The following is an 18980-nucleotide window of genomic DNA, read 5'->3' on the forward strand; positions in this document are numbered from 1 at the left end:
AGACAAGGCGTTCCAGGTTGTGCGGATTGGCTCTCATATCGATTCAGAAAAGCAAAGCTGCAGTCTTCATTAGGCAACTTGTGTTTTTCTTCAGATGCTGATAATATTGTATGTAAATTAAGTTTAATTAATTAATAAAACAGGATAAGTTGACTAAATATAATAACAAGGACATTTGACAAAGGACTTAAATCAACGCTGGTAGGAAATGTTGAATTCCACTCTTTTGTTTGAATTAAAAACGTCACCTGCTATGTTATGTTATCATGAAACCCGTTAGTTAAGACTTTTTGCAGCAGGCGTGATAATCCCATTGAACACTATCACACTGAATCAACATCAAAACAGCTGACTGCATAAACATATTCATACTTCATCATAGGACAGACCTTTTTTCTTTTACTCCTCATGACCTCCTCTACTTGAAACATTTATTTTGATGACAATACAGTAATTGCCCATTATCTAACTTTCTGCTCTGATATTTAGAGCCTCAGTTATCTGAAGCACTACTGCTGATAGCTTTGCCTCATATTGTTCACCTCACCAGTTAAAAAAGTATCTTGAGACGGATCTTAAAATAACTCCTCCATCCTGTGCCTGCTGTTCTGTGGATGATAACTGCCTCACAAAGGCAACAGATTTCATAACACAGAAACCATAAATGCCATTTAGCGATATCCAGTCCACATTTCATACCTACAACTGTGTTTTGCCGAAGGATATAAACTGTGAAAATCCTTTTTCTCGGTTCCACCGCTCACAAAGCTCCCCTCTCTTCCTTTGTACAGCTGCCTCCTCGAGTGTTTCTTTTTATCTGTAGCTTTTTTTCTGAAACCAACTTTTCCTTGCTTCTTCTACCTTGTTCTCAACACTTACTGTGTGCCTACTTCGCTCGATAACTGTGTGTTTGTGTGCGTACGCTGTACAGCATGTCTCTGTGAACTCTCAGATTTACCTCCTGCTGCTCTCTCCTCAGATCACTCCATCACCTTGGAAACCTGTAGGCAGGCTGTTACAGAGCTTCACAACAGTCTGAAGAAAACCGCCATGCTCTACACTACGGTCAGTCAGTGTGTGTGTGTATGAGAGCGTGTGAAAATTAGAACGAGAGCCTGATATCATTTATATATTTGTAAGAGATAGAGGATAAAAGGGGAATTCATGGAGATAATTTCTTGCATACTTCATGCCTGTTAAAGCTGCCACTTTCAAATTCCTCTTATAGTCATGAATTGCATATTTGAATAGATATTACTGTTGATATGTGTGTTATTTCAAAGAATCCGTTATCTCGTTTTGATGCACCATTTTGTCTCCGTCAATTTGTCTTTATAGATGCTGTTCTTTTTACATTTAATCTGGTGGTTGAATCCATTCATTATTTATTATAGAGGGGAAAAGTCCATTTAAAAAAAAAAAGTCCATTAATGCATCGGATATCAACAGATACTGCAAAACCTATTTTCTTTTAATGCACAAAATTAAATGTTCTGTCTTTTAACGTGTGAGAATGTAGAATGCTAATTAGTCTAATATGATAGGAATCTAAATATTCAAAGATTTGGGTCGAAACAAGCAACTTCGGTTTCGTAATGCACATACAGTATTTAAGGCTTCAGCTTTAAAAAAAAATCACTATATATAATAATAATTATAATTTCCTGTATTTATGGTTTAATAAAAAATTACCCATGTATGAGAAGTCGAAGATGGCGTTTTCAAGTGTCTTTTTTCAGTCCTAAAAGTCCTACCACAAACAAATGAGTCCAACTCGTAGTTATATTTAAATCATGACACTTTTGAGAAGCAGGAACCAGAACATGTCATATTAATTAAAGGAACATTTATTTAAAAAATCAAACAATGTACATGTATAGTCATCCCTCTCAATCATCACTTATGACTCACTAAAAGTGCTTGGTAGTGTGTGTAGCTGCAGAGACCCTGCAGCCTTCTGCCTGTTTATTTTTTTCCTGTGTTCAGGACATTCCTGGCCATCAAACTATAATGAGTGACCAGGTGCCAGATCATAAGCATTCATCCACGATGAAGCTATACAAATGTTGTACGCAGCACCAGAAAAATACAAATATAGCTAGGAAAACCTGTTCCTAGGAGAAAATGCGTTCCAACCGATGGAGAGCATCTTAACCAGCTTTCAGTCCGTGTGTGCTTTTTGAGTTGTGCTTGTTATGTCTTACAAACTGTGACCCACATAGTAATCAACTGATAATCAAATTGTCTGTTTTTCATCACCAGATGCTACAATGCGACCAGCAGCCCGGTGAAGATCAGACAGAGATGAGGGGCATCCTGTCTAAGGCCCTGTTCAAGGTCAAGGCTGAGCTGGACTCTTTATCTCCCCCCTCCTCTCAGAGTGAAGGGCCCCCTGTGGACCAGGGGGTCAAAGGCGAAGGAGACAGAACCCTGGCCCTGCTGGAGCAGTACGCTGAGCTGCTGCTGAAGTCTGTGGAGAGGAGACTGGACACTAAGACGTGAGGACTGGAAATGATGCCAGGTGTATGTACTCAGGTGTATGTACTGTACGCTCATATAGCATACTGTGAACCGCACACTTGTTTTTTGCACAGAGATCTTTTTAAAACTTTATTTATTGGCTGAATGCAGATAGGATGTGATTATATATTTGGAGAAACTGAGTTAATGAATGCTGAATGAGTATTATACACTGAGTAATAAAAAGTTGCCTTATTCATATAAATTCCAAGTTTCAATTACTCTTCTTTTTCATCAAAGTGTAATGAATCATATTTGTTACAAAGGGAGACACAAAAGGACAAATATGATGGAGTAACATGGAAAGCACAGGTAGTTTATGGATGTTAAATGCATTTGGGCCACATAATTCATCGGGGCTTTTTAAATTATTCTTTTTTAAATCGTTATGTATTGGTACAGAATTAAAAAGTCCCATTAGCACCCCCTAGAGGCTGCACGGTTCAATATTTCATGCCAAAACAAACAAACATTAAACAAACAATAACCAACAATTAACTAATTAGGCTCTAATAATGAAATATAACATTTGTTTTAGGGTGGCTTACAGTGAGTAACAATCAAATCAAAAATATTAAAGTGCACCTATCATGCTATTTTTAGGCAATAGCATAGGTCTCAAATATATAAAAAACATGTCTATGAAGTGTTTTGCTCAAAATACCAAACAGATCACCCATTCTAGCCATGCCTCATATCCCTCTATTTCACTTCCTGTTTCAAAAGTGCTGATTTTGGGTATAAAGCTTTAAAAAGAAAAAATAATTGATAAATAAAAAAGGAGGGGGCTGAGCTCATATGGGACCCGGCAGCTACTGTCTAAACTAAATACTGCGGTGATGAAACGCCATATCATGGATTATCAAGGATTATTTCTGAAACAGTATGGAGCTCAAAGGCTTTCTCTCTTGCCGGTTATACCACAAGGTGAGTTCCTTTTTATTTCCTGCTTCTTCACACACATGCTCTATCCAGTACAGGTTAGCTCTGAGTGTTAGCGATGCTAATGTAAACACCGACCATATTACGTCCAAAACAGTCGGGCATTGTTTCTGATAGCAACGTTTCTGATAGTGCCGTGGGTCCACATTTCCGATATTATGTCATATCGGATGCAAATCTGGATCAGCTCCATTGTAGCCCCGTTTTTAGAGATTTGGGTACGGAGGAAAAGAGAGGGTTTTATTTTCTGACGCTGCGCGAGTTCCCTGACACACCGGGGACACATATTTATGTATAAAAGACATCAAAAAGTGCATTTTGCATGATAGGTCCACTTTAAAGTTCCAGGTGGTTCTCAGAAATGTTCATGGAATAATTGGATTAGGAGATACGGTTTCATGCCTGCAACATTCGGCTAACTGAGTACACAAGTTCATAAAGTTTCCAAAATATAAAGGGTTCATCCTCTGGGGAACAGGAACATGGTCCTTTCTTTACTCTTTTACTAAAAGCTTTGCACAATTTGATACCTGGCTGGAGACATTTTGGGAGATAGTTGTGATGGATGATGTTTAAGTAGGAGGTTATAGGAAGATAAGGTGTGAGGAGTGAGATGGTTATATATTAAGGAATAAGGTAAGTGTTAGATAAAACACCTGGGAAGATATTTTGTAAGGTTGTGTAAATCGTTTGCTATTGGTGTCTCCCTAAGATCAGGGTACTTTAGCCATAACTCATTCCTTTATATATACCATGAGTAGTCTATGATAAGTCTGAGAGTTTTGCAAGTTTTATTATGGCTGATTTTAATGTTGGACTAATAAATACATTTCTCTGAAAGAGGTTTTCTCATCAAACCTTTGGACTGTTCTTTATCCTCTCGTCAAAAATGAACAATGAAAACACTGAACTAGACTTCGTAATAATCATTTTATATCTAAATATTAACACAGATCATTTATATTATATTAAAACATATTACTCAGTTAGTAGAAATATCATTTTATAAAAGTATTGTAAACAATAAAACAGTTTCATTTACAAAGAGAAAAAGTAAGCTTTGTGTATCAAATGGTTATCTTTTAAGAAAGTAGCATACTATAGAAAAAATTCATGTCATTATTAATAAAACACAATATAATCAAACACTTATTTCAAGCTTAATGATAAATAATTTAGCTCCAAGATGTAGATAAAGATGAAGCCTACACACCACACATGTTGAGTAATAGTGTGCTGCCTCCTATGGAAGCGTCTCCACGTTGACATAGGTGAGGACCACATCGTGCAGGATGTTGATCCTGTTGATCTGGTTGAGTTCGAGGACTCTGTGTCGAAACTCAAACAGAGGGATGTTGTTCACCGCCACCCTGAACACCTCGGGGGTGCACAGGATCTTCATCTGGAACAGAGCACAACAAGAGATATCTACTCCATAAAGTGGATTACGTGTGGTGCACATTTAGAAAAAAGTGTATTTAAATCATGGAAAACCTTAACTTGAACCCCCTGAAAAAAATATGTTAGGATGAATTAATATGCAAAATGTAAATGTTCTAATTGAAAAATGAAAACTGACTATAGTTGTTATTGCTGTGAGTACACATTGCCCGTATTGCAGAACTGTTATTGATGTTATAGAGCAACATGAGACCCACACTGACCTCCAGGAGTCTTCCGGTCCCTTATCTAGGAACCGCTTGCACACATGTCTTTCCAACCTTTTCCAAACGTTAGCCTGATGTTAACCATGAGAAAGTGACCTAGAGTCAGTTACCATGTGTAGCATTTTGGAACATCAACATGTCATTGTAAAAGTCTTACCACAAACAAATGGTTAAAAGGATTAGTAATCTTTTATGATAAATAGCAGCACACTGACAGTTCAGTTTCCTCAAACCAATGTGGGGATGATCTATTCACGTTAACATGCTACACATAGTAGCTTTAAAGGGACAGTTCACCCCAAAATCTAGTGTTTTTTTATCAATGAAGATTGTTTTGATGTGAGTATTGCAGGTATTGATTGTAAAGATGTCTGCTTTTCCTCGGATATTTGAACCAGTAGGATCTCCGCTTGTGATATAGCACCACAGGTAAGAGACAAATATAAAAAAAATTGGTGAAACTGTCTCTTTAAGCACAACTTTTCAAATCTAATTCCTGGACTCATTCCTCTTTGTAACACTCACCTCGAATGGGCTCCCCAAAGCGAAGGGAAAGGGCCCCTTCAGCTCCCTCTCCTCGGGGCCCCAGCGCTCACCCAGTTTGTGGTTACGGACCAACACCTGTTTGCCCCCCTCACTGAAGCGGGGGTTGATGTGGAAGGCAATGTCGTTGCCCTTCAGAAAGTTCACTGTGAACCTGTAGTAGAGCAGAGTCATTGATAGTGTGTCATTTGTATGTCATTCACTAACTGGTCAGATCTGTAGATTTTGTAAGGATTGTTTTTTTTCGGTCAATTGAGGCTATTTCGATTCCATAAAGCCTCTAAAGCCTCTTACACACCAAACTGACACCAAAGAACACGTCTCCTGCATCTTGGCAGGGCCGTCCCTGGCCAACTTGAGGCCCCACGCAAAGTTAGATGATGAGGCCCTCTGTTTCACGGTGCCGCGCCACACTAATTACGATACGATACGATATACTTTATTGTCCCCGTAAGGAAATTCGTTCTGGGCTCCGTCCAGCAGTTCCGCATACATGTACATAATATACAAACATAGTGGACATTTAAGAGACATACACATATCATCAATCATACACCGTTTGAACAAACACAATACACGCAGACGCACATACTGACAATGGCGACCTATTGCACAACCATCATGGCCAACATTTAAAAAAAGTACATTTCATTACATTTGACTTCGACTACATTTCATTTCCTGTCAATGTTAAGAAGTTTAACGGACATTGGTAGGAATGAGTGCTTATAGCGGTTCAGCCTGCTCTTGGGAACCCTGAATCTTCTACCAGAAGGTAGGAGCTGGAATTCTGGGTGGAGTATGTGGGTGGGATCAGACACTATTTTGTTTGCCTGTCTGATAATGGACTGCTCATATATGTTTTGGAGAGATGGGTGTTTTTTAACCCTCATAATTTTCATAGCCGTCTGTACCAGGCGAGCGATCTGTGACTTTGACTGCACTGTCAAGTTACCGTACCAGGCAGTGATACCATACCTAATGATGCTCTCCAACACTGCATGATAAAACAGTAACATGAACTTCTGGTCGACTCCGAAAGCCCGGAGTCGACGCAGAAAGTACAATCGCTGTTGAAGTCTAGAGCACAGACCTTGAACATGCGCCTTCCAGCTGAGTGTATTATCTAGATGGACACCAAGGTACTTATAGGAGCTGACCTGAGTTATGGGTTCATTGTGGATAACCACCGGGCTAAGGTCACCCACTGCCTTTGGGTCCCACACCATCTCCTCAGTCTTCTTCACATTCAGCACTAGATGGCTAGAATCACACCACTGCACAAATCTCTCTATTTCAGAGTGATAAGCCGATGAACTGCTGCCCTTGTGCATTAAGCCAAGGATAGCTGTATCATCAGAGAATTTGATGATATAATTCTCCGGGTGGGCTCTTGTACAGTCGTTTGTGTACAGTGTGAAGAGGACCGGGGAGCTCACACAACCCTGGGGGGCTCCTGTACTGATGGTCCGGGGCTCTGAGAGGGCATTGTTGACCCTGACTTGCTGAGTGCGATTGGTTAAAAACGAAAAATACCATTTCAAGATGAAAGGATTTATATTGATCTTCATCAGTTTTTGAAGCAAGATGTGAGGCTGCAGTGTGTTAAAAGCCGAGCTGAAATCCACAAACAGTAGGCGTACATATGCCTTAGGGTCTTCCAGGTGTTTAGTGACCAGGTGTGTGATGCTATTTAGAGCATCGTCTGTGCCACGCCCTTGCTTGTAGGCAAACTGAAAAGGGTCTAAATGTACATCAACCTCCATTTTTAGCAGCGGCACCATGATCCTCTCAAAACATTTCATGACAATGGATGTCAATGCAACAGGCCTAAAATCATTGTTTACCTTTGGACAAGGTTTTTTGGGGACAGGTTTTATTATTGATTTTTTCCAGAGGGTGGGGATGGTGTGAAGATCAACAGATTTTTGAAATATGGGACACCATGCTGGTGTCAGTTCTTCTGCAAATGTCTTGAGGAGGAATGCAGAGATGCCATCTGGCCCTGTGGCCTTCTTAGTACAGGTGTGTTTGAAAAGTGATTGGACCTTTAAAGGGTCAATCACCACCCTTTCATCCTGGTCACTAGCAGGGATTGTCTCTACGATGTCTGTACATTCGGAGGAGAAGTCCTGGGTTTCAAATCTCATGTAAAAGTCATTCAGTTCATTTGCTTTTTGCAGGTCATCAGAGGTACAGAGAGTTTTTTTAGCTGGGGTCATATTTGTGATTGCCTTCATAGTGTCCCAAAGTTCCTTGGAGTTCATTGTAGAAAAGTTTTGTTCTATAATGTCCTTATGTCTCCTTCTAGCTTCTCTGAGCATGTGGTTGAGCTCCTTTTGCACACATTTCAGTTGCGTTTTATCCCGGTTTTTAAAAGTTATATTTTTACGATTTATGCAGTCCTTAACCTCTTTAGTTATGTATGGTTTGTTGTTGGGGTACACAGTTATTTCTTTCTGAGGTATCACATTGTCATCACAGAATTGTATATAGTCAGTTACCGTCTCAGTAGCATTATCCACGTCCATCTCATGAAAGATACTCCACTCAGTAGAGAGAAAACATCCTTTAAGAGACTCTATGCTGTCACTAGTCCAAACCTTTACAGTCTTGGTCTGTGGTTTACTTCGCTTGAGAACCGTTTTGTAGGTAGGTATTAGATGAACAGTGTTATGTAATTGCGCCACATAGACGCATAGGTGCGCCGCATTTGCGGCTCAGTTGCGGCTCCCTCCGCAAGATGAGGCCCCCTCCGCGAGGTGAGGCCCCACGCAGTCTACGTGATCTTCCTGTAGGGAGGGACGGCCCTGCGTCTTGGCCATGTGTCGCACTGGAACACACCGCAAAGACTTCAGCCGACGGCCAACAACCGGAAGACAGACTGCGTGATACACCGAGAGAAGAAGAACAGACTGCGTGATGTAAACAAATAAGAAATAGCGTGTGCGCAGTGGCGGTTCTAGAACATTTTACATGGGGTGGCAAAGGGGGGGCAAGAGGTCATGCCAGGGTGGCATGGGAGGGCGGACAGTACGTGATATTTTACACTGTATATAACCTATTTATTGTTAATTCATGCCCTAACACAAGTGTTCTTAATGCACAAGAGAAACAAGGTGTTCAGACAAACAATCGGGTGCCCTTTGAGTCCCCCAAGCTTACCTCAACCATTTTAAATGAAAGGAAACTACAAAATGTATTTTAAAGCAATTAATTAATGGAACAGGTTGTTTTGCATTACAAAAAATGTGTTGTCTTAGTATTAGACAGACATATTTGCATGTGCTCACTAAGCATTATTACATATTAATTTAATATTAAACAAATCACCAATTATTCCAAAATGTTGCTGCTAATATAATCATATGCTTGTCAACTTTAACTGATCAAAAATAAATTCTGAAAAAAGACTTGAATTATCTATGAAATTGCAATATTGTCCCTCAGTTTGTTTCAACTCCGTCACGCCATACCATTTACCCTCCTATTAAAATAATGGATCAGTCCATGTGTGATCTGCATTGAGGGAATTACATCACAAAAGTGTCAGTTTCTTCTCTTACCTATATTTCAGTTTTTGTATTTTCATATTAAGATTGACAAGCTCAAAATGTCAACTCTGTTATATGAATTAATAATAGTAAATAATTGTTTATTACAAAATAAACAATAGTTTTGCAAAATATTACAATTGTGTAATGTCCTTGACTTCCATGTGGTGCCATATCTTAGCTAAACAAGGTCTCATGCCTACTTTTTGTCAAAAACTTCAACCCTGTTAAATGTTTTCAAGTAAATTCCTAGTAATTATTTATGTTTTGTGCCTGGGGTGGGAAAATGTAAGTAGTCCACTACCAGATGTTATGACCAAACATTTTGGTTTCATTTTTCAAAGATATAAAGACCCAAAAGGCACCCGATTCAGAGAATACTCTAATTCTGCATACTGTAAGTACTTGGTTATAATTAAGTACACAAATGACATGACCCATCTCTTCAGAGAGCTAAAGGTGACCTGTGCAGCAACACATTTCAATCAATAATTGTCAATACTAAGAGCTGCTAGATTGTGCTGCTGTAATGGAACATGTAAGGAGAATAAGAACATACCATGTGGTCCAGCTGGAGTTTCATCTGCCTCCTGATCCCTGCCTCTGGCCCTCTTTCTGATACTTCATCTTTATTCCTCACATATATTTCTTCTTCTTCACTAATGTCTTCATCTCCTCCTCTTCCTCCTGCTCTGACCCTCCTGGTCTCTTCATCTCCTCCTCTTCCTCCTGCTCTGACCCTCCTGGTCTCTTCAGTGAACTCTCTTTTCCTTTTCCTCTTTCTGTTCGTCCTGATCTCTTCTCAGATATGTCTTTTTGTTGTTGTTGAATCACTCCTATACTCTGGCCTGCAAGAGTCTACTTGTGAAAAGCACTGGTACAAATGCTTGTATAACTTTACACGTTAGGGCCATGTAGCCTAGCTAATAAGTAGCATATCATCAGAAAGTATTTATCAAACGCACAACGGCAGCTGTGTTTAGATCCAGTTTTTACGGTAAAGGATGTATCCTGGTTTAATTGATCATCCTCATTGCTGTGATGTGTAGTTTACGTGGATTTAATAGTAGGCTACCGCATAGTTTAGCAAAGTGATCGATCTCCCAGCTAAGGCTGTCTGCGTAGTATTTTGTAACGTAGCGCCCATCTGTCTATCGATTCAAACGGAAGCGTTTTATTAATATTTAGTTTCAAGCTCTCGTCCTTAGTAAAAACTAAACTAGTGGAAGGGGAAATGCTCCCAGGGGAAGCTGATCCATAGGTACTGGGACAGCTCGCTCCCTCTCTGCAGCTCTGTGAGCCGTGGTCTGTGTGAACGCCGCTCCGCAGTTTAATGCAGGGCCGTAGCTGCGTTTTTAACGGGCCTAAAATGATATTTAAAATGATTCACTTTTAACTAATGTAATGCTTGTTTCGTTGCTTGAGAAGCTTGTGGAAATAGTGTAGGTTTGTTTTAGTACAGTTTTAGGGAAACAAAAGTTAGGGGGTCAGCTGGGGGGGCAAGGCTCTACAGTGGGGGGGCAAGGGGGGGCAGCGAGAAGCTCATGGGGCTTTCCCGAACCTGTGTCGAGAGCTGGAGTTAAATTAAATCTCAGATTTGCCTTCTTAATAATTTGTTTGGGTCCCTCACTTCCGTTTCGCTTCTCATGCACTGATTCGCTAAGCTGAACAGCCAATCATGTCGAATCGGCGGCGGAAGGTGTCGGCACGGCCGAAAAGACACGACGGTGCAGTCCCACCAATCTGAGTAGGGGGACACGACGCTCATCGACGGCCTGACATCTATCGACGCCAAAAATCGGCTTGGTGTGTAAGGAGCTTAATGTTCTTCAATCAGACTAATATACAGAATACACCCACAATCTGCAATTAGGTGTTTGGTATCTTTTTTTTATAACTTAAAATAGTCATGGTGAAGTTTGTGAGTTGAAAATACCTATTCACTTAAAGTGTCTCTCGAGAGAATCTGGAAATATATTTGTCCACGAAGAACAATGGTTTAAAAGTCAGTAAAGCACTTTTGAGTAAGCTTACATTTTAGCATCAGGTTTTACATGGCCCAAGATGGTCATCATCATCTTGTCATAGACTCCTCTGGCCAGGTTCAAGTTGAATGGCACGCTCTGGAACAGCAAGGAGGGAGAATAACATCAAAACAACCGGAATTATGAAGCAGCCAGGGATCACTGTATCTACAGTATTAATTACTAAGTATTTCCTGTACATTATCAGGGGAAATTGAAAGTCAGATTGTTAGCATTTGGCTCACCAGAGGTCCAGAAGTGGGTGGAAGCCATTGTGGAGGCATGTTGGATGGAGTCTGTCCAGGCCATCCTGACTGTCCCGGGTTATAGGGCCAGCCAGGGTGGGCAGGCCATCTCGGAATAATTGGGCGGAGGCTGGGAGCAGGTGCTGGTGCTAGGACTGGGACCGGGACCGAAGCTGGAACAGGAACTGGAACAGGAACTGGAACTTGAGCAGGTACTTGAGCTTGAATTGGAGCTGGTGGCTGAGGAGGCTGATACTGGGTTGGCTGATACTGGGTTGGCTGGTATTGGGGTGGCTGGTTCTGGGGAGGCTGGTACTGGACAGGCTGGTACTGGGGAGGCTGGTATTGGGGAGGCTGGTTCTGGGGAAGCTGGTATTGGGGTGTCTGGTACTGGCAAGGGTTGCAGGGCTGCCCTTGCCCTGGAGCTGGGATGATGGATGTTGTAGCTGCAGGGGCTGGTGTCATGACTTGACCAGGAAACACATTTTGTGCAGGGACAGAGACCGGAGCTTGTTGTGTCCCATTCCAGCAGGGAGTGTTGGGCTGGCCAGTCCAGCAGGGCGCAGGCTGGGGGGGCTGTCCTGTATACCCAGGGAACCCGGCTCCAGACTGGGGAAGACTCGGCCAGAGACTGTTAGCCTGCGGGGAAGAACCAGAGGAGGGGCAGCTGCTACACAGAGCGTCAAAATGCTGAGAGGGGGGAGGAGAGGGGGGAGGAGAGGGGGCAGAGGGGTCAGGGGCCAGGATGGAGATGCGAGGAAGAGACAGGGTGGAAAGGATGGAGGACAACACCTTGCAGTTGCAAACATGGCCGTTTGACACAAGCAAAGGTTGAATCATTTAAAAATGGAAAAAAAGTTCAATAACTTCTGTAAATCTTACCAGTGTAGAATTTGATGAGGTACTTACATCCATGCTGCCTGCCAAAACAAGATCAAACAAATGCACTTTTATTTTATTTGTTAAGTTTCAGAGGATTTACCAAACACAGAAAATTAAGAGAAAACACAATAGATCTGTAATCACAAATGGAAATAAAATGCTATGTAAACTCACAGCCAACCAAACTAGAATAAAAAGTAAATGATTTATTTTTTACTTTTCAAGTTTAAGATCATGCGCTGCAGTCACAGTGAAAACTATTTAGCTGTAGAGAGAGGACATTATTCTCTAGGTGACCACCAGAGGACTCTAGAGCTTTTCAAGATGTCAAAGCATCAACAAATATTGGACTATGAGAGACAATAGGTATACATTGTTAACTGAAACTCAATGGATGCCATGGGATGTGCTTATTGAATGATGACCATAGGAAACATGCAGACACATAACGGCGTATTGATTCAGGGTTATGTCATCACTTAGAGAGAGGAATGTGCAGTAACAATGATCTGATGGTGTCCAGGCCCTACCACTGATATATAGATGTTCATGTGACTGCAAATTCAATGACTGTTATAAACTAAATACCTGGCCTTTCTACTGCTCAATAATAGTTTTTACCTAAGAAATAAAACTAAATGCAGAAAACATGTTAAATATTAGGCATTTTGACTTCTGATCAAATATTTACTAACAATTTAAAGCAAATCATGTTTTAGTTATACATATATTATCAGAATCAGTATAAAATGTGCAAAAATAATAATGAAAAAAAATAAAGATAATTATTTAAAAGGTAAGAATTTAAAGTTAAATAGATCAAATTAAAAAAAGCATTTATATAAACATGTTAAAGTGAAAATCTTCAAATTGTACAACATTAAATAACGTATATTATTGTTAGAAAAATATCACTCGACACCAGGTTGAGAATCAATGATCAGGTAACTAATTTCTCCAAGAATTATATATGCATATAAATGATATTCTCATGTATAATAATCATATATATATGTAAAACGAAATTATATTCTCATATTTAGCCTGGCACTAGACCAGAACCCAGACTGGCAATGCATTAATTTCCTGAAAAATAAAATCTAGTATCGAACGCAAACTAAATGTTTCTGATCCATAGAAATATGAAGCATTTGATATAAGCTGACACGGATAACATTAAGATGAAGTTACCTTTTCTTTATCTTCAGGTGCAGCAGGAGCAGGCCGTGGTGAGGTCGAGGTGAATCAGTTGGTTTGTACCCCAGCACGTCGAAAAAACATTTTTATAGTCAAACGCCCTGTCACTAGGCCACTCCTCACGTCATCTCCACTGGGAGAAAAATAATACCACACCCTCATACATTACATACATGAAGAAAATTGTAGGCTTTTTTTCCTCTCTATTGTCTTTTTCTTGAATTGCGTTGCATTTCCAGACCTCAGTTGTAATTTAGAGTTAGAATGGTTAAATAAAATAAAAATGACAGAGAGAAAATGCTTAATTGGAAACAATATCAGAACATTTAAATGTATGTGAAACGTTTTATCTCCACCACAACGTGTTTTACTTATGCATCAGCTGCTTGGTTCCTCCTGATATTTAGTCACTGCACGTGAGTAATGAATGGCGTTTATATTTCTGATTGATTACTCCTCTGGACGATTGTTGAATACATTTATAATGGCAGAGCTGAGGGTCTCACCTCATGTAATGTTAAAACATTAATTCTTCTGGCATTTTTGATAACTTTAAACGAGAGATGTCAGGTTCCAACTCAACTGTCTAAATCATCCAATAAATCTCCGAGGCAACAGCTTCAACAATGAAAACATATGACGCTCACATTTTGTGGATACACACAGTCACACTGGTTCGCCTCACACCTTTATTAGATTAGCAATTAACTGAGCTGAAAAATGTCAGAAATCGCAAAACTTCCCAAAATGCTCAGACTTAATCCTCTGAGAATTCAGCGCTTGACATTTAACCAACTGGGTCTTACATTTTAATCTCTATCTGGAGACAGATAATTAATAGAATATTTTATGTAGTGAACTGTGTATAATTCACTGTCATTACGATTCGGGAAAAGGTAGGACCCAAATGCAGTTTAAAAAGGGAAGCGGGTTTCAAAATGTAACAAAAAGAGAGCTTTATTTACAAAAAAGCTGTTTGACAATGAAAAATACTTAAAGAAAACCATGAATCCAAAAAGTAGGTAACACGAGGTAGCATCCAGACAAAACTAACCGTGACAAACATGAAGGGTGACAGGAAAGACAATGAACCCGACAAGGAGCACAGGGGAAGACAAGACTAAATACAAAGAAGGGTAATCACAGGACAAGACACAGCTGGGCGGGGGAGGCAGAAACACAAGGGCAACAGGTGAACACAATCAGACAATCAGACACAGGAGGAAAAACACAGGAAGGAAGACAAGACAGAGGGAGAACAGAATTTCAACATAAAATCATGACAAGACATTGTGAAAGAAAATTAGGATTGTGACAACTGTAGCTCTTGCTGCCAAGCTTAACCCTTTTGTTTTATGTAAGCCACCTAGGGCAAATGGTAAGCATTTCAGTAATTCCAATTTATTTATACCCAAGAAACATTTGAGGGGCAGACCCTCATGGATATCCAAACAACTACAACAATTAAGAAAAGTAAGAAAAAAGTAATCAACAAGAAAAATATTCACCAACAGAAAATAGGCTGTACTATTAATACAAAAATAAAAGCCATTACAATTGCTATCGTGGAAAAATGTTTGATGGATACATAAACTTAATTACAATGTCAAATAAAATCCAGTGGGGTAAAAAGCACTAGCATTTGCAATAAGGATATAATTCAATACATAAACTGAAATGCTTAAAAACCCTTGGATGCACGAGTGACTAGACCCTACACTCTTCCATAAGTGGGTCTAAAATGACCCGTATTAGAATAATATGTTTTTATGCGATTTTTGTCATTTTGGTTAAGAAAAATCACTTGTATAATATTTAGTATTATATTTTGGTTCACATTAGAAATATATTATATTTAATTTTTCACAATTTATAATTTTAGACTTTTTTTTACATTTTGAAAAAAAACGTTTTGAACATATTGTCCCAAAGATATCCGCTATTCTGAGACCCTCACAGTATTCCAGTCCCTTTTCAAAACTCTCTGTGTGGTCTACAGTGAATGTATTCCTGACAGCAACAGATGATAAGAATCAAAGGTTCCCATAGGATTCCATAGAAAATGCAATGCATTTTTTACCCACTTATGGAAGCTTTGGGTAGTAATACAAAAACTACAATTTCTTAAAATGTAAATTTAAAATGTGAATGGCATGATATCCAAAACATGTTTTTTGAGGAATAGCTGGAATATGAAATGATAAAAAAATGTAATTACAAAGAAACTTCAAGAAAACCACCTCACCGGGTCCAAAAAGACCCACTTATGCATCTAAGGGTTACAATGTAAAATAATGTAATTACAAGTAGAGGTACAAGTAGAAGTTGTGGGGTTAAAGATCCAATTGGTCAACTTTGAGGAACTGCTATGCTGTATCAGGATGCCACCAACAAGTACAACTTATTTCAGTAACACAGGCAGCCAGTAGAAGATGTATAGTTAAACAACTTTTACATACTCTTACTCACAGTTGACTTCCATTCAATTGAGTCCACCCATCAATTTGTTGCATTAAGTCGAGCTTGGGCCCATTTCATTCCTCCCAAAGTGCTTTCTTTGTCCACTGCATTTCTCATGGCCAGTAGTTAGACAGCTTTCTATTAGCAGGTATGGACCGTTAGAGTTTATTGATTCCAACAGTACAAGTACACATATAGTATAGTTGTTTGTCACACACACACACACACACACACACACACACACACACACACACACACACACACACACACACACACACACACACACACACACACACACACACACACACACACACACACACACACACACACACACACACACACACACACACACACACACACACACACACATACCATGTATACATCACTTCAGGGGACATTACATTGACTTACATGCATTTCCTGGAGACTTATCCTAACCTTAACCATAACCAACACATGCCTAACCCTAACCCTTACCCTTAACCTTACCCTTACCCTAACCCTAAACATAACCAAGTCTTCACCCTAAAATTAATGATTCCCCTCATGGGGACCTCCAATTTGTCCCTATAAGGGAAGCCAGTCCCCACACGTGACTATGCAAACAGATTTAGGTCCCCACAAGTATAGTAATGCTAGACCACACACACACACACACACACTCATTCTTCATGAGTATATGAGAGCACCCTGCAGTCTGTCCTCAGGAGGCCAGCTGTGTCTCACACATTAGGCAAGTGAAGGGTGCGGCCACATTGGACAATTTAGGACATCGTAGCTTCTGGCTGTGTGTGTGTGTGTGTGTGTGTGTGTGTGTGTGTGTGTGTGTGTGTGTGTGTGTGTGTGTGTGTGTGTGTGTGTGTGTGTGTGTGTGTGTGTGTGTGGCTGTGGCTGCACTCAAAATCTGTTAAACTGAGCATCTGCGCTGATTAGATCCTAATGTCTCATTATCTCTATAAGCCGTTAAGAAGCAAATTGTGCCTTTTTCATTATAAAAAAAAAAGAAGGAATTTCAAGTGTTCCAGAATAATGATAAACAGACAATTGGCTTCTGCACAACAGGGAACGATGTAACAGCAAATAGAGATGTATAGAAAATGTATAGAAAAACAGATTGGAGCTGGGGAATGAAATTCATTGCTACGCATCTTTACCGATTGACAGGTTTATGTGGAGGAAACGTTTCAATCGAAATTGTGCTTCATTGTCTATTCAACACCAGATGGGACAATACATGACAAGATTAACATCATGTATCGAAGAAGACAATAAACTAGCGACTGAGAAAATGTTTTAACTGATGAAATAAATCAAGTGAGAAGTAGGGTTATTTTCTCATAGACTTCTATACATCTGAATTCTGAACCAGTGGAGTTTAAGTCATTTTTGCATTGGCTCCAATTTGATCTTTTATACATTATGGCAGATTCGAAGCAACATGTAGGCAATACTTTAAATATTTTAAAGGTAGCTCACATGAAGCTCAGCGCAAGTTCTTTCAGGAAGACTGGGTATATACATTCTCTCCACAGCTGCATACAATCAGCTCATCACAGGCGTTGTCTATAACCTATTACATTCACCTCATTCTCCAGCAGCCAATCACTGTGCTGCAGCCAAACTTTAAAATGGTTCTCCTCTCTCCTGCAGTCAGCTATGATTTCAGGTTTTCATGCTGCCGCCCGCCTCCTCCCCATCCACCTCCTTTCATCACATCCAGTGCCAGGAGAGCTCATCCAAAGACCTCATCACACCTCCTCTTCATCCCATCTCCTCATCAAATCCAGATCTTCAGCATCATCACCAGTGTCTAGACCCCGGGGGGGTTCCCTATATGCTCACGGCTGCATTTCCCCCTTTAGATATACGATTTCAGGATCGGGGTCTAATCCCCAAAGACTTAACATTTATCATATGGCATGTGTCCAATAAATGTTCTTTAAACAAAATGAAGTCTCTCCTGATTGAAATGCAATATTGCCTTTCATAGATCTGAACGTAACACTCTATTGGCGAAATGTGTCTTGCTGCTTGCAGGCAGAAATTCAGCTATATCCACCCTGGATATGATAATAAAACAGGTTTTCAAGGACTCTTTAGCAGTGTAAACAGTTATTGTTAAAACTGATGCTCAAACGCAGGCCTTGTGGTTTAAGGGTATGCCACTTACATTTCCTCGATTGCTGTTGTTTTAATGCATTACATTCAACATTGGATCTTCCAGCACATTGACATCGCTTTGGACAACCACACATTGTATAGCTTCATTTGAGGACAGTATTGTTTAGCTTGGGCTGCATATTGTCAGAAGAGGTTTGTGCCAAGATATAATCCAGAACATTTGGTCCATGGTTAGTCTCCTGTTTGGCCCGTCAGCCTGTCAAGAGCTGGAACTGGCAACACTTGGTTCCTCAACCCTTCTCAGCACTTAACCCAATCTGTTCCTTTTGGATAATGTCGCAATTAAAACACAATATATAACAAATATAGCAAATCAAGTGTTGATTACATTGGGGGGGAAATTATAAGTGCTTTGTTAGAGTGGATATGTGGCCATGTGGCCATGACATATGCTGATGGGAGAGGGAGTAATTATGTCACTTCTAAGAGATCTCCTTTTGTGGTTCAACCAATTGGGAGCTGAGGAAAAAGGAGGCAACTGCGAGGCATGCTGCTGTTAGGCAGAAGAGAGGATTTCCAAAGTGACGCCGATGGCATTAGCCTCTGATAAGCTCTGGGTCTTGTTCCAACACTCGTAAACTGCCTCCTCCTCCTCCTCCTTTCCCCTCCTCTTTACCACCTCTTCCCCATTAAAAGGTCAATTGGAGTACAAAATAGACGGTACACAAGGTAATCCCCATATATAGTCGGCTACAATTTTTGGAGTTTTCTGGACAAAAATAATGGTTTCCATGATTTTTTATAACCTGAGGCTGTGCGTCTAAA

At 40.1% G+C, this 18980-nt stretch overlaps 2 protein-coding genes across 2 annotated transcripts in view; one reads left to right on the forward strand and one right to left on the reverse strand.

Moving 5' to 3' along the window:
• The window catches only part of LOC117554275 (mitogen-activated protein kinase-binding protein 1-like), a 41964-nt gene extending 39238 nt beyond the window's left edge, over positions 1 to 2726 (forward strand). The window contains 2 exon segments of the mRNA XM_034228625.1: positions 980 to 1065; positions 2263 to 2726. Of these exon segments, the coding sequence (XP_034084516.1) occupies positions 980 to 1065; positions 2263 to 2502 (326 nt within the window). The 3' untranslated portion in view covers positions 2503 to 2726.
• Positions 2727 to 4705: 1979 nt separating this feature from the next.
• Positions 4706 to 12335, reverse strand: LOC117554286 (galectin-3-like). Its single transcript, XM_034228653.1, has 4 exons — positions 11496 to 12335; positions 11261 to 11349; positions 5655 to 5826; positions 4706 to 4864 (listed from the first exon to the last, which is right to left on the reverse strand). The coding sequence occupies exons 1-4, from the start codon at positions 12333 to 12335 to the stop codon at positions 4706 to 4708; spliced, it is 1260 nt and encodes a 419-aa protein (XP_034084544.1).
• Between the last annotated feature and the right edge of the window lie 6645 nt (positions 12336 to 18980).

Source organism: Gymnodraco acuticeps, unplaced genomic scaffold, assembly GCF_902827175.1.
Source record: "Gymnodraco acuticeps unplaced genomic scaffold, fGymAcu1.1, whole genome shotgun sequence".
Taxonomy (NCBI): domain Eukaryota; kingdom Metazoa; phylum Chordata; class Actinopteri; order Perciformes; family Bathydraconidae; genus Gymnodraco; species Gymnodraco acuticeps.

Coding starts and splice junctions, on each gene's coding strand:
- LOC117554286 (XM_034228653.1), bottom strand. CDS start 12,335: ATGATTCAACCTTTGCTTGTGTCAAACGGCCATGTTTGCAACTGCAAG. Junction 11,350..11,495: donor CACCCACTTCTGGACCTCTG/GTGAGCCAAATG, acceptor TTGCTGTTCCAG/AGCGTGCCATTCAACTTGAA. Junction 4,865..5,654: donor CTTTGGGGAGCCCATTCGAG/GTGAGTGTTACA, acceptor GCTCTGTTCCAG/ATGAAGATCCTGTGCACCCC.